At 35.0% G+C, this 14,388-nt stretch overlaps 1 protein-coding gene across 2 annotated transcripts in view; it reads left to right on the forward strand.

Moving 5' to 3' along the window:
- Ss (aryl hydrocarbon receptor spineless) overlaps nt 1-3,450 on the forward strand; it is a 202,071-nt gene extending 198,621 nt beyond the window's left edge. Inside the window, exons 9-10 of one of the 2 annotated variants that reach the window (XM_071783139.1) lie at nt 55-1,051; nt 3,183-3,450. In XM_071783139.1, the coding sequence (XP_071639240.1) occupies nt 55-1,051; nt 3,183-3,434 (1,249 nt within the window). In that variant the 3' untranslated portion in view covers nt 3,435-3,450. Of the gene's footprint in view, nt 1-54; nt 1,135-3,182 lie in introns of both variants that reach the window. The other variant, XM_071783138.1, reaches the window with a different exon arrangement.
- The last annotated feature ends 10,938 nt before the right edge of the window (nt 3,451-14,388 follow it).

The following is a 14,388-nucleotide window of genomic DNA, read 5'->3' on the forward strand; positions in this document are numbered from 1 at the left end:
GATACACATCGACAAAGAACTTTACATTGCAGCTAAATCTTTTTTTTTACATAGGTATCTCACAGCTGCGACGGAGAACCTGTTTCAATACAGGCCGTTGGGCTCATATTATCCGGAGTATCACACCGGCACCGCGTATAATGGCTTCATCGACGTGTCGTTGCCTACGTACGAGACCCATCAGCTGACCAGTAAGACGGAGGAGAAGCTCTACTGCCAGCAACTCGGTAGCGGCGAGTCGCCCAAATACAGCTACGTGGAGACGAGACACCCCGGAAGCGTCAGCGGTTCACCCTACGCCGCCAGTCCCGTGGCGAGCGTGTCCACGATGCATCCAACGACAACCGATATGAATGCGGTGCGCGCCGGGAGCAGGCACTCTCTGGAGGGTGGCGCGTCATCCAGCAATTCCGCCGGGAGCTCGCCGGTGACCAGCGCGGCCAACGGTATGCTGACGCCGAAAATCGAGGACGTAAAAACCGAGGTGTACAGCAATGCCGAGGCGCCGCGACAAACTGTGTTGATGTGGGGCGCGCCGCCGTCACGCACACCGCCCAGAAACAACGGCAGCTACAGTCCCCCGACGCCGCATTCGACCCACTCGTCCACGCACTCGACCAACACTACCGGCGATCCGCTCAAGTCGCTCGCGGAGATGAACTCCATGAACGGGGACTGCAAATGGCGACAAACCTCCCCGACGGATCAACAAGTGACTGCGCCAAGTCCGCCAAGAAACAACAAAACGCAACAATCTCAACAGCAGCAGCAGCAGCAGCAGCAGCAACAGCAACAGCAACAGCAACAGCAACAGCAACAGCAACAGCAACAGCAACAGCAACAGCAACAGCAACATCACCATCAGCAGCAGCAGCAGCAGCAGCAGCAGCAACAACAGCAGCAACAGCAGCATCAGCAACAATACCCTGTCACGACGTCGCAATATCAAGCAGCCGCAGTTGCCGCTGCGGCAGCTGCCGCCGCCGCCAGCACGATTGGTTACACACACTCTCATCCGGGCCATGGCGGACATGGGGAAGCGGGCTCCGAGGTATGGCAAGGAGTGCAACACCATCACTACCAGTACTATCCCTACCACCATCACCACCCCGCACCACCAAGGCACACGCCCCAGTGAGTGTCACTGCTGCCTCACAGATTTTATTATAATTTTTCGTCGTCATTTACAGTAAGGTGATCAAACTCCCGAAGAAATATATATATCATTGCTTGCGCTTTTTAAACTTGCAACTGTACAATACCGATCTTGGCTCTTTGAGAACACTATTGATTTTTATTATTTTATCTTTGCTTCTTGAATCGGATCGACTTAATCTTTAAATTACAGTTTTTGCTATATTTATATTTCAAATACAAAAATGGGTTAAAATAGTAAACTTTTTAAGAAAATGAAACAAATATTGAGCACTTTTAAGGCAAATTTAGCAAATCGGAGGATTGATCATCTTAAACTTAAAGATTGAATGTGAGATGCTATTGCTATATACGAGTGGTTTCAATGCTAAAATAATTTCTATTTAAGGAAAAATTAAATTCCATACAAAACTTTTCACTTTTATATCATGTATAAACAGAACGTTATATAAATTGGATTTAATATTATTTTTTGAGATACTTTTTGAAATATTATATTTGAATCTTGAAACCATTAATAATTAGTATTGTTTATTGCATACAAAATCTGTTATTTGCAGATTGTTCGTAATACAAAAGCATTATCGCATTGAAAAATAAAATCACAATTGCAAAATAAACAGATTGACATACTTCGGCTCGAAGAGGTTCGAATACTTGATAATTTTAAGTACTCGAACATCTCTATCAATTAAACAGTTTATAATATAAAAATATATTTGAATTTTTATGCGAATATTTACACTTATGGATGTAAATTTTCTATGATTTATACTTGTTTATTTAGTACATTGTGAAAGCAAATGCATGCATAATTAAAAATTTATTTTTGCATCAGTTTAAGGAGGTATGACACTTTTGAGCATCAACTCTTTTCACGATTTGTTTTAACATATAAGGAATAGAGCAATCGAAAATCGGCTGTAAGGGGTCTTTTTATTATACATTGAAGATGTAAAAAAAAATTTGTTTGTATATAAAATACATTCTGTCAAAAGAGGCCGTGTGCGTCACGGGGGTCCAGCTGGTGTACGCACGATTTCGGCTGACTGGTATGACCTAGAATAGAAATCCAAAAAAATTCTTAATCTGTGATAGATTGGCTATGGGAGGTACGTAGCCGTTTTTAAATTGGATTGTTAGTTTTTTTTTTTTGGAACCAATTTTATACACGATTTTTCAGTGTAAATTTGGACACTTTTGTTCAAATTAGTGTCAATTTCGCAAAAATTAGTATTTTTCAAAAATCCTACGTACCTCCATAGCCAATCTATCACAGATTAAGAATTTTTTTGGATTTCTATTCTAGGTCATACCAGTCAGCCGAAATCGTGTACACCAGCTGGACCCCCGTGACGCACACGGCCTTTTTTGACAGGGTGTACGAACATGATTTTATATAAAAAAAAAAATTTTTTTACATCTTCAATGTATAATAAAAAGACCCCTTAAAGCCGATTTTTGATTGCTCTAGCTATTCCTTATATGTTAAAACAAATCGTGAAAAAGAGGTTAAATTTCATGCTCAAAGGTGTCATACCCCCTTAATTTTAATAATTATAATAAAGTTTACTACCACTTTATAAGAATCATAAGAGTTTAATAACGTTGAGCTCCGGCAATATGATGGTTACTCTAAACGATTGTTCGACAACGTCATCAATCAAAGAATAAGCCAAACACGCAAGTGTTACGTAAAAAAAAAACAACAATAGTTTTTACATGATTAGGAAATTGCATCCGATTCAATCTTGTTTTCCAAGAAAAGTATGTTTAAGAAATAAATAAGACGTAATTGGACGGTCGATCGTTTTATAAGTAAACTACTTGATGTTGGATCGCAAATCAAACTTTGCAATTGTCCAATATTTTTAATTCGGGTCGAGTTATTAAGAAAGTTTTTGCAATAACATTAAAAAGCAGATTTCTGGCCAATTTCTTGCTCAATGTGTTGTACCAGATCTGTAGCGGGAGAAGCCCAATTTAGTACACGTAAGATAACGGGGAGACCGTCCATTTGGTTGCAGCACGCCACCGTCAGCTGCGGGAACGGGGACGGGGGTGGCGGCAGGCATGGGCATGGGCACCGGGGTGGACAACAGCACCAGCAACAACAACAGCAATGTCTTGTACCACCCTCCGCACCACCACCACCACCACCACGTGGGATCATCGGCGGCAGTGGGAATGGTGCCAACTGTCCCACAGATTCCAAACCGGACGCCGGGAGTCCTCTGCTGTCCATCTCTGAGGTGACTAACACCTTGCTCAACCAATAGTCAATAGTCCCTTGGTGTCGCTTTACGTCAGCAATGAAGGTAAGCTTGGCCGACGCTAAATGAATGCTACATAGCATCACCGAGGTGAATTGAGTGATTTGAGAGAGAACGAACTGTCCAACAAATAAATTTAAGTTTATGTACGATTTATATAAATATAATATTTTTAGGCTTTGTTGTCGGACAGCTTGACAAAGTACTCAATTATAACAAAGCACGGAATTATTTTATTATCTTAATGAATTTAAAGTAGTTTAATTATTAGAAGTTATGTTTTACCAAAATATTAAACTGATTATTTTATTAACTAAATTTGTGTAAAATTAATAATACACTATTGATATATAATTTCTTCTTAAATCATAATTCTTCCCTTCCTCAAACGAATATAAAATTATTTTTGCATATACATTTTACGTAACATTATATAGAATAAAAATCAATAATTATGGTGCGAGCTTTTAAACCACGTTCTGTATTTTTTTTACTTTTGCAGGTATCTCTGAAGATGGTATGTCTTCATTGAAGCGGATCCCAAAATGTGTCACTGTACCATATAGATAATGTCGATTAAAAGGAAATAAGAATTTACGTGTAGTACTGTAACATACTCATTGCAAAGCTAATAACCAATTTAGTATTACATAACTTTTATTAATTTATCCATACCGAGATATACGTTAAGTGGATGTTCTTCAGGATTCACAGTTTGAGTCTGCATGTGACACTGATCGCAAGTTTGTATGCGTGAGGGGCAGCGATTACGAGACGTTTTGCGATTTTATTTATGCGCCGCTACTGGACGCAACGATTGCATGACGAGTAGCAATACCACCGTATTGTAGAACGGATATAAATAGATAAATCTAACAAATCTCGAAACTATACTATTTTTTTTATATTTTTAAAGATTGGTTATATCGAGAACAGATGTCCAACTATTTATTTCAATTTAACTAGTCCTTTTGTAAGAATATAAGAAAAAATCTAATTTATTATAATGTAAGAAATAATTCTCGTCACATTATATGAAATAAAATTCAGCAATATAAAAGCAAAATTACACTCTATAAAAAGATGAAGATTGAGAACGAATTATATATATATATATAGGGTGTTCTAGGTCAGGTCAGTGAAACTTCAGGGTCTTACAGAAAATTGAATTGAGAATAAAAAAGTTCCTATAAACATAAGTTTGGAAACGCTTCCTTAAAAAAATTACTTAAAAAAGTGATAATACAAAGGTTACATTAATGCGAATAAGGACAACAATTTTATTAAAAGTAGTAGAAAAATAATTTTCAACCAAATTATCAAATATGTTCAAAATAATGTTCCTGTGTATTAATGCATTCATGCCATCTACGCAATATTGATTGACTGCATTGTGCAATAACTTTTTAACGGAGTGTTTCCGGACCTATGTTTATAGAAATTTTTTGTTCCAAATTCAATTTTCTATAAGATTCTGAAGTTTCATTGACTTGACTTGAAACAGTATATATACTGTGTAACACAATAAAAATTTCCGTGATTTATATATAATTTTTTGTTCTTTAATTAATAAGAAAATGTATTGGTTTTACTATTGCAATAAGCAAATGTGCATTCTGTTCTTGTTTTGCGATAAACTAAAAAATATATAATGTAAAATAGTGATCACTGCCCGAACACTGAGCAAAATGGAGTAATAAACGACATTCCTTTGAACCAAAAAGCATCAAACGCTATTCGTATCTAAGAATGAGAGCACAAAATTTGTCATTTTGATCTTCGACAAGCGCAACAAATGCGACTTTAGTTTGTATTTACTATTAATATATCCGAATAATTCTACCCGTACTCTAATGCTTTTGTATGCCGTGCTATTGCGTTTGTACAATTCTTTTTCTTTTCTAAAGGAGAATATGGATTCTGTGATATGTGTTAGGTAATTTAAATAATATTCTTCAGAAGGCGTAACTCGAGTGTAATTATTTATTGACATAGAAATGGCGATAAGAAAACTCGTCCAAAATTTGAAAGATTTGCATATAATGTATCGTGATACGAATTATGGAAACACAAGACGGTGAATTCTTTTCTAAGTGAAAATCGGAAGTGTTGACGAGAGATTGATTCTTGTAAGGACACGAATTTTTTAAGGATGCAGAGTAAGAAACGATGATTTTAAAAGTGCAGGTTGTTATATAACGATAGGCAAAAAGATAGTCTTGTTTAAATAAGAAAAAAAAGGACACTATATCAATACACATTCCACATCACACACATATGTATAAGCGATCTCTTTAAGTTACATGCAGTAAAATCGAATTTCTACTGCCGGGATAAGGCATAAATATAAAGTAAGTTCAATAAGTTTTCTTCCTTTTACAATAAAACCTATACTCTCCACTTTACATGACAGTTTTCTTTATAAAAATCGAGACTTTGGTGTCACCGGATATTTTAAATTTAATATCCTGCGCAACTCTCCTGCTTCCTGCATATTTATTTTGAATTTGCAATAATTAATGGATTATTGATAAAAGTTGGAAATGAATATAAATTCCCGTTTGCATTAGTCGATTAATCTTGCTACAACTATAAAAGTAAGAACTCGTCTGTAGTAATTTTGTCCAATACGACATTGAGAGATTATAAAAATCACTAAAAATTATTTCTAAGATTCAAAATTAAAAATATTTTAATAGCATTTATTATTAAGAGAGTATATAATGGCGTTTTGTTTAGCAATGAACATCTTGTATTAAAAATATAAATATAAATTATAGTTTTTTTATAAAATTTCCTGAACATAATTATATACTTTGATTAATAGGCTACTGCAACGGGAATCGATACAAAGCTTTGTGTTCCTTAAGTTATTCGAGTTCTCTTTCGAGTGTTGAGAATCTCGTTAGACGATCGGATAAGGGGACGGAAGGTGATGCGATATTTGTAGTCCGTTAATTCGGCTAAACTTGTCTTGCCAATATTTTGTTAATATGTTTGTAATTTTTGTACTTAATTAATTTATACACATTATTTATGTATATGTGTAATTCGTGTTTAGCGACGCTAGGCGGGCCTTCCAATAATTTTAAGCGCATTCTCTCTCTCTCTCTCTCTCTCTCTCTCCCCCCCCTCCTCCTCCCTTTCTCCACCCTCTCTTTCTCTCTCTATTTCTCACTTGCAAAGTCAAGAAAATCTCCCGTTAAAGAATAAACTCTCAAAGAAGATCCGCGCGAGCAAAAATATAATATATGAGCACAAATGAAGAAAGCTATTTTAAGATAACATTAAAAGAGCTGTTGTTTCCACGCGCTTCTAAAACAGCATAACTTTGCATATCCGCAACCGCATATCAAAGTGGTAAAAAGTATACAGTTAAAGAGAGCGGTATATATTTAGATATTCTCTTCCATACTTTTCGAATCATCGCATTATTTATTAACTATAACATGTAAGACGTATCAGGCGCGTTATACAAAAATAACGCTCCCGTTAAGGATAATAAGGCGAATTCCATTTCCTACGCGTTTCATTCTTAACGCGTCGTACATTTTATATGTTCATACATACGAGATATATGTGTCTACATTCTTAGCGCAATCGAAGCATCGGATGCAAATATTAGGAATTTATTCAACGAACAAATTGTACGAATTTCTATTTATCGATGATACACTAATCAGAGTAATAATAACTAATGAATTAAATGTATTGAAAAGAAACACGTAGAAGAGTGCAAAAAACTACATTATTTATTTTCATAATTGAAAAGATAACGAAATCCCAAAATGTCTCGGATACTTTGTTGCATTTCTGTAGTATCCACCCAAGTTAAATTTGTCTTATATTCGATATTTGCATCTTGATCTTTGATTATAAACATCTCTACTTTGATTGACTTTGTGACTAAACGCAACTCAAGATGACATCGAAATTTATTACTATCCGACGTATCCTCATTGCCTTACAAATTATAAAACGTGCATTGTCACATTATGTGTGAAATATTTATAAAATAACAGTCTCGGAAACTATATTATACTTTTAAACGATTTGTTTGCAGTAAAGTAACAGCTTATCGATCACCAACATTGATTTAATTTTAACATGCTAAAGTCTTCCCGATGTCTTCTACGTGTAATTATATATTCCTTCAAGGTATACTATAATTTTCAAGATATTATTCTTCGAGTGTTTTTAGAAGAGATGCCTATATATAACCGATTATAAATACGTTTAATGTTACGTTTAATGTACGACAAATGTTGCTAACAACGAAGAATATAAGAATAAAAATTATCGAAGAATTGAGAATACGCCGATAGTAATCTGTTTCGATATAAGAATCTTGTGTATATCTATATATTTCTGACTTATACTGTTATAGCTTGCGGAAAAAATGTCTCGTTTCTCTGCATTATTCTTAAACGTTAAAGGCTACTATTATTATTATTATAAGTAATCGAGTCTAGTCCATTCATTAAAAAAGCAAATTAGTAACGATATATATAATAATATGTATGCTTAAATTGTGATAATATTCTCGTCGTGAAGCTAATTTAACTGACAATCTTATCAATTATAAGTTCTTCTTGGTGCGTCAACATGTAAATGTATATTATAGGAAAGAAGATAAAATATGATATATTCCCGCAAGATATGCATTGACAGTCGCTTCTAGCATACATTGAGTTACAATCGCGAGGATATTTTGACGATCTAAGCATTAATGTATATTCATTGTATATTTGAAGTAAGGTATCTTATATTATATAATATAACGAACGTAAATTAAGACCATAGTCAGTACAGATTCTCAAGCAGTTATCTATATAGACCGAGAACACGTACCTTATTTTCCAACAATTCACTCACGAGGAGTAAAATGCAATTAAAGCGCGATTTTACACAGCATAGCAATGACTATGCTGCTTTTGAATCGAGTACTCTCGCCGAGGAAGCTCGGAAAGCTTGCGTCTTCAAAAATTTTGAGCGGATTCTGCGTGAGAGAACTAAATAGAAAAGTTAAGATTGATCCCTTTAAATATCAAGCGTTTAGACAAATAAAAAAGAAATTATAAATTTAATTCTTCGTTCGGAGAGTAATTTCCTTTTTCTACTATCTTATTCTAAAATAAGGAAAGAGACAGTGGTTTATTTAATAACGAGCTATAATTTCACAACAGTTGAAAACGTAAAGCGTATTTTAATAGAAATAACTTCATTTTGATGTAATTAACTTATTGTATCAACCTAAAAGAATATCAAAAAGTATTATTATTTCCTTTTAGTTAAACGCTTTGTTATGAAATTTAATAGAAATATAATTCTCCTTGTTACTTGTATCTAACAAGGATAGGCTCTCAGGTGTCCTTCTCCGATTTTAATGAAACTTGGAGAGTTTGTAAAAAGGGTAAAAATATTCGATACGTATTTTTTTTTATCATTAGGCAAATATATTTAAGGAGTAAAATAAACTTCTAAAAATCGGCCAAATTTTCGTTTTTAGAAACTGAACGAAGCATAATAGGATAATTTCATAAATATACAAAATGTATAGAATTTTGAAAACTATCTACTGGTCTAATAATTATTTTTGTGCATAAAAAAATACGAGTTATGAAACTCAATTTTTTTATTTTTCCATTATTGCACATGAAAGCTTTTCTAGTGCAAAAAAATATTTTATTTATATAGAAAAATATGTGATAATGCAGTTTTGTTGCTATATGTTAGGAAAGACTAGACATTTATTTTATTTAATTGCACGCGACCTGCGAAACTGCGAGCTGCCAGCCGCGCTGCGCGTACATTATATAACTCTAGCGAACGCATATTCGACGTGTGCGTTATAGTTGTGTGGCGAGTTAAACTGTGAAATAATCGACATATCTGTACATTTTGTACATGTATAAAATTAAGCTATCATGCTTTGTTCAGAAATTATAGTTAAAAAAAAAAAATTTGGTCGATTTTCGAAGGCTGATTTTACATGTTTGTTTGCCGATAAAAAAATACAAATTGAATATTATATCCCATTTACAAGTCCACCAAGTTTCATTTAAATCGGAAAGGGATACCTGAGGGAAAGGGAGCCTTTCTTTGTAAGTAAATATACAAAAATCTATTATATGCTTGCATAAAATAGTATAATTCCTCGAACGGAGAAATATAAATATCAAATAAATTGTTTTGGACTTATCAGCATAATATTTACTACTTACTTGATTATTTTTGCAAATGGTTTTATTTCATGTGTCTGAATGTATCGAAGTCGAGTAACAGTACCATGCCAAACCGAATTTTGAATCTTGATCACTCCATCCATTTTTCTCTGATATATTATATCTTATAGGATCTAGCTATTATTAACACCATTGCTAATGATAAGTTTTAAAAATAAAATTTAAAAACTGTATCAAATGTTTATATATATATGAAATAAATTATGATAATGCAATAAATTTAGTGATTTATCAATTTCTGTGTCTCTAATGCCTTACATTCTTTATATTCAAACTGATCGATTTTAGTTCTCAAAATGAACAGGTGCATATTTCGTATCTATACCTTTACAAAGAAACTTTCTTAGGGAAAGGCTTCCTAAGTTCTTTTAAAAAAAATTTGGTGGAAGTAAAAGAGGCCTCAAGAGCCTGCAAAGTCGCTGTAAAACTTCAGTCTGTTTCAGTCTGTTAGCAAATGCCAAAGTCAAATCGATAGAGGATATAAAATATCAAAAAATATAAAAAAAACATGTTTACAACACTTTTTTTAATTTAAATCTGTAATATTTTATAACATAATTAACACTTCAAAGAATTTTTATTGATGTATAAATTTTTTATTTTTTTTTTCAATTAGTCTAATATTGTAAAAAACTGATCTAGATGTTAGTGTCTACAATTAAGATATTAAAAAACGTTTCCAGTTTGAAAATTGAAAATAAATATTGTTTTATAATTATAAAATTTAGAATGAGAGTTTTTAACGTACTATAATATAAGAAAGTTATCGTAATAAAAATGTGGATTGCAATAGTGTGAAATAGATTATTATTACTGTTGTGTTTTAAGTAATGTACAGGAAGAAGTGTTATCAAGACTTTTATTCTGTGCTTGGACGTACAGGAAGGTTGACTGGTAGCACGACTCGTACGAGTCGTACGTCTCTGAGACGCTCGCATGCGACGCTCACATGCCACGCACGCTCTTCAATGCTACCAACGCACGGTAGACGCAGCGCCGCGGGCACCTGCGATTACGCTAGATATTAATCGCATATCCTACATCTCCTCCCCTCTTTCCTGATGGCGGTTCGCCCCTGGTATGTACGACCTTCTGAGGTGGCTGCCATGCCTTCTACGAGTCGATTTTACGCAGTACTGGTGGAATTTCCTGCTCTCGGGGTGGACTTGCTGGAGGCGTTGTTGATTCTGATAGAATCGAAATATATGATGCATCGAAATATTTGATAAGAAATAAAGTGGGTCGAAATTCACGAAACGTTGAATTCGCCACGCTCTGTTGCTTTTGTGTGATCTTCTCGTTAATAGGATCTGGTTTAACGAGGTCCAATCTGGATCTTATTGACCTTCCTAAGAATAACTGAGCTGGGGACTGACCCGTTGTCGCATGTGGTGCTTTCCGGTATTGGCATAGGAATTCATTCAAGTTATGTTGAAGGGATCCTGGCGTCGTTGCCATAGTTTTCAACGTGTTTTTCACGGTTTGAACGTAGCGTTCCGCTCGGCCGTTTGTAGAGGGGTGATACGGTGCTATTAATTTCTGAAACTTTACACCGCTCCTCTGAAGGAATGACTTGAGCTGGGTTCGCTTTGACGCTTTCAGCGCTGTAAGCATCATTCTATTTTTGTTGCACATCGAATGTTAAACGAAGATAGAGCGATGCTTTCAGCGCTGAAAGCGTCAAGACGAACGCAGCCTTGAACTCTGCTGCGACAAACTGGGGTCCGTTGTTTGAAACGATTATTGTAACCGGAGCTCCGTATGTCGCAAATAGTTCTTCCAAAATAGCGATTGCAGTAGATGATACCGTCGTAGAGCTTGTCGCTTTTACCTCTAGCCATTTACTATATGCATCAACAATAATGAGTAGCATTTTCCCTGTCACTGGTCCCGCGTAGTCGATGTGTATACGTTCCCACGGACCTTTAGGATACTCCCAATGATGATGCCTGTATTTCGGGGGTTCCTGCACATTCTTTGCGCAGTCTGAACAAGTTTTAGCTACTTCTTCGATAGCAGAATCAATGCCAGGCCAGAAAACGAATGATCTTGCTAAGCCTTTCATTTTGACTATCCCTATATGTGCTGTATATAATTCGCTCAGTATTGCTTCTCTAAAGACTGGTGGTATCACAACCCGATGTTCAAATACTAAATTAAGAAACATTTTAAGACTAAAACCAATTTGCTATCTATATTTTAACTGGTACTTTACTCTTGTACGTATGGGGTGCTTACTTTAAAGGTGGTTTGTCGGCTGAAGGGGATAAGCACAAAACTTTTATTCTACATATTTTGAAAGCACATAAATTAAGGAACATTTTAAGACTAAAACCAATTCGCTATCTGTATTTTAACTGGTACTTTACTCTTGTACTTATGGGGTGCTCACTTTCAAGGTGGTTTGTCAGCTGAAAGGGATAAGCACAAAACTTTTATTCTACATATTTTGAAAGCACATAAATTATGGAACATTTTAAGACTAAAACCAATTCGCTATCTGTATTTTAACTGGTACTTTACTCTTGTACGTATGGGGTGCTCACTTTCAAGGTGGTTTGTCAGCTGAAGGGGATAAGCACAAAACTTTTATTCTACATATTTTAAAAGCACATAAATTAAGGAACATTTTAAGATTAAAACCAATTTGCTATCTGTATTTTAACTGGTACTTTACTCTTGTACGTATGGGGTGCTCACTTTCAAGGTGGTTTGTCAGCTGAAGGGGATAAGCACAAAACTTTTATTCTACATATTTTAAAAGCACATAAATTAAGGAACATTTTAAGATTAAAACCAATTTGCTATCTATATTTTAACTGGTACTTTACTCTTGTACGTATAAGGTGCTCACGTTCGGTTTGGTGGAAGGGGATGAGCACAAAAATTTCATTGTGCATATTTCGAGAACACATTAATCGAGAAACATTTTAAAACAAGAATTATTTCGTTTTCTGTATTTTAAATGATACTTTAGTCTTATATCAGTAGTATATAGATCTTTTTTTGCGTATATTTTTTAAACTATTATAGATAGACTAATTTCGTTTGAGGCATTTGAAAGCACATAAAAAGCACATAATTCTAGCATATTGAGTTTTTTATTTTACATGTAATTTTAATGAGTGCGGGTGCTAGCTTACGTTAAGCCAGCACTTTCAATTGCGATTTCCCGCGAAACCGCTCGAGCACAAAAATCGTGAATAGAGCACATAATTAGCACATAAAGAGCACTTAATTTCTGTATATGTGTTATTCCGATTTTTTGTGGAAGGAGTGCTAACTTAACAGACATTCTGAAAGGTTGATCTCTTGTGAATAAATCAGGAATGAAGGAACTGTAGTAGGTTGCCTTTCCTAGAAATAATTGTTCTTCCGGTGTGCTTGGTTTAGGGACATTCTTAATTGCTTGAATATGCCTGTCGGATTTGTGTATACCTTGAGAATCAATTTTATGTCCCAGAAATTCAATAGCTGATGTAGCGAATACACATTTCTCATAATTGAGATGTAGGCCTTGTTCTCTGAATCTTTGTAAAGTTTCATCCAGAATTTGTAAGAGTGATTTAAAGTCTGTTGCATAAATGTAGAAGTCATCGTAGAAATTCTTAATGTTTCGTAGGCCTTTTATAATTTCTTCCGTTTTTCGTTGCCAGATCGCAGGAATGCTGGCTGCTCCGTAGACTGCTCGAGTTGGACGAATTAAACCATGCGTTGGCGTGTTGAGAGTAAGCATATGGCTGGATTCATCGTCAAGAACAAGATGAGAGTAAGCGTCTAAAACATCCAGATGGCAGAAGATTTTAGCACTTTCCTTAGTTGGCTAAACAGATGTTCCTTTTTTGGAATTGAATGTTCGTCTACAACTAAACGGGGATTCACTGTCAGTTTATAGTTTCCTGTAATACGCAATTTACCATTCTTCTTAACTACTACATGAGTTGTTGACGCCCATTCGGAATAATCTACCCGTTGGTAAAAACTTGACTGTATTTTCGCGTCAATTTCTTTCGCATACGCTTTTCGAAGTGCTAATGGTATTTCCCTAGCTTTCGCAAATATTGGCGCTGTGCCCGGTTTTTTATGTAAGGAAATAGACGGACCAATGAGTGTACCTGCTTTTGAATTGAAAACGTCTTTGTACTTATATCTAACAATTGATTTAGTCGCACGGTCTGTTCCTGTGTTAACTTCGGAGTGACTGTACTAATTGTATGTATCGTACTTGTTTCCGCCGCTGAAAAGAGATCAACGAAATTAATTTCGTGTACAAAATGTGGGATCCATTCCCTTCCGAATAATGCATCAAAATGTCCTCTGACTACAAACAGATTGAGTCGTCGGGAAGTGTTACCGATAGTAACTTTAACTAGAATACGACCTATACATGAAATCTGGTGACCAGTGTAGCTGACAAACTGTCTATCTGTTTTCTCTAACGCGAAATTCGGTTTAATTTTACGCAGTGTATTTACATTTATAATGCCGCATGGTGCACCCGTGTCTACTTCCATTTGCAACGATTTACCCTCAATATAGTAACATCAATCATATTAATCGAATTTATCGCGTTAATTTTATTTATACATTAGTTGCTTTCTATTTACATCAAAACTCAGATAATTCTCACTTGTGATGTCATTCTGTCTTTATTATTCATTAATTGCCAAAAAGGATAGAACGACGTCACAAGTGAGAATTATCTGAGTTTTGAT

Source organism: Temnothorax longispinosus, chromosome 7 (assembly GCF_030848805.1).
Source record: "Temnothorax longispinosus isolate EJ_2023e chromosome 7, Tlon_JGU_v1, whole genome shotgun sequence".
Taxonomy (NCBI): domain Eukaryota; kingdom Metazoa; phylum Arthropoda; class Insecta; order Hymenoptera; family Formicidae; genus Temnothorax; species Temnothorax longispinosus.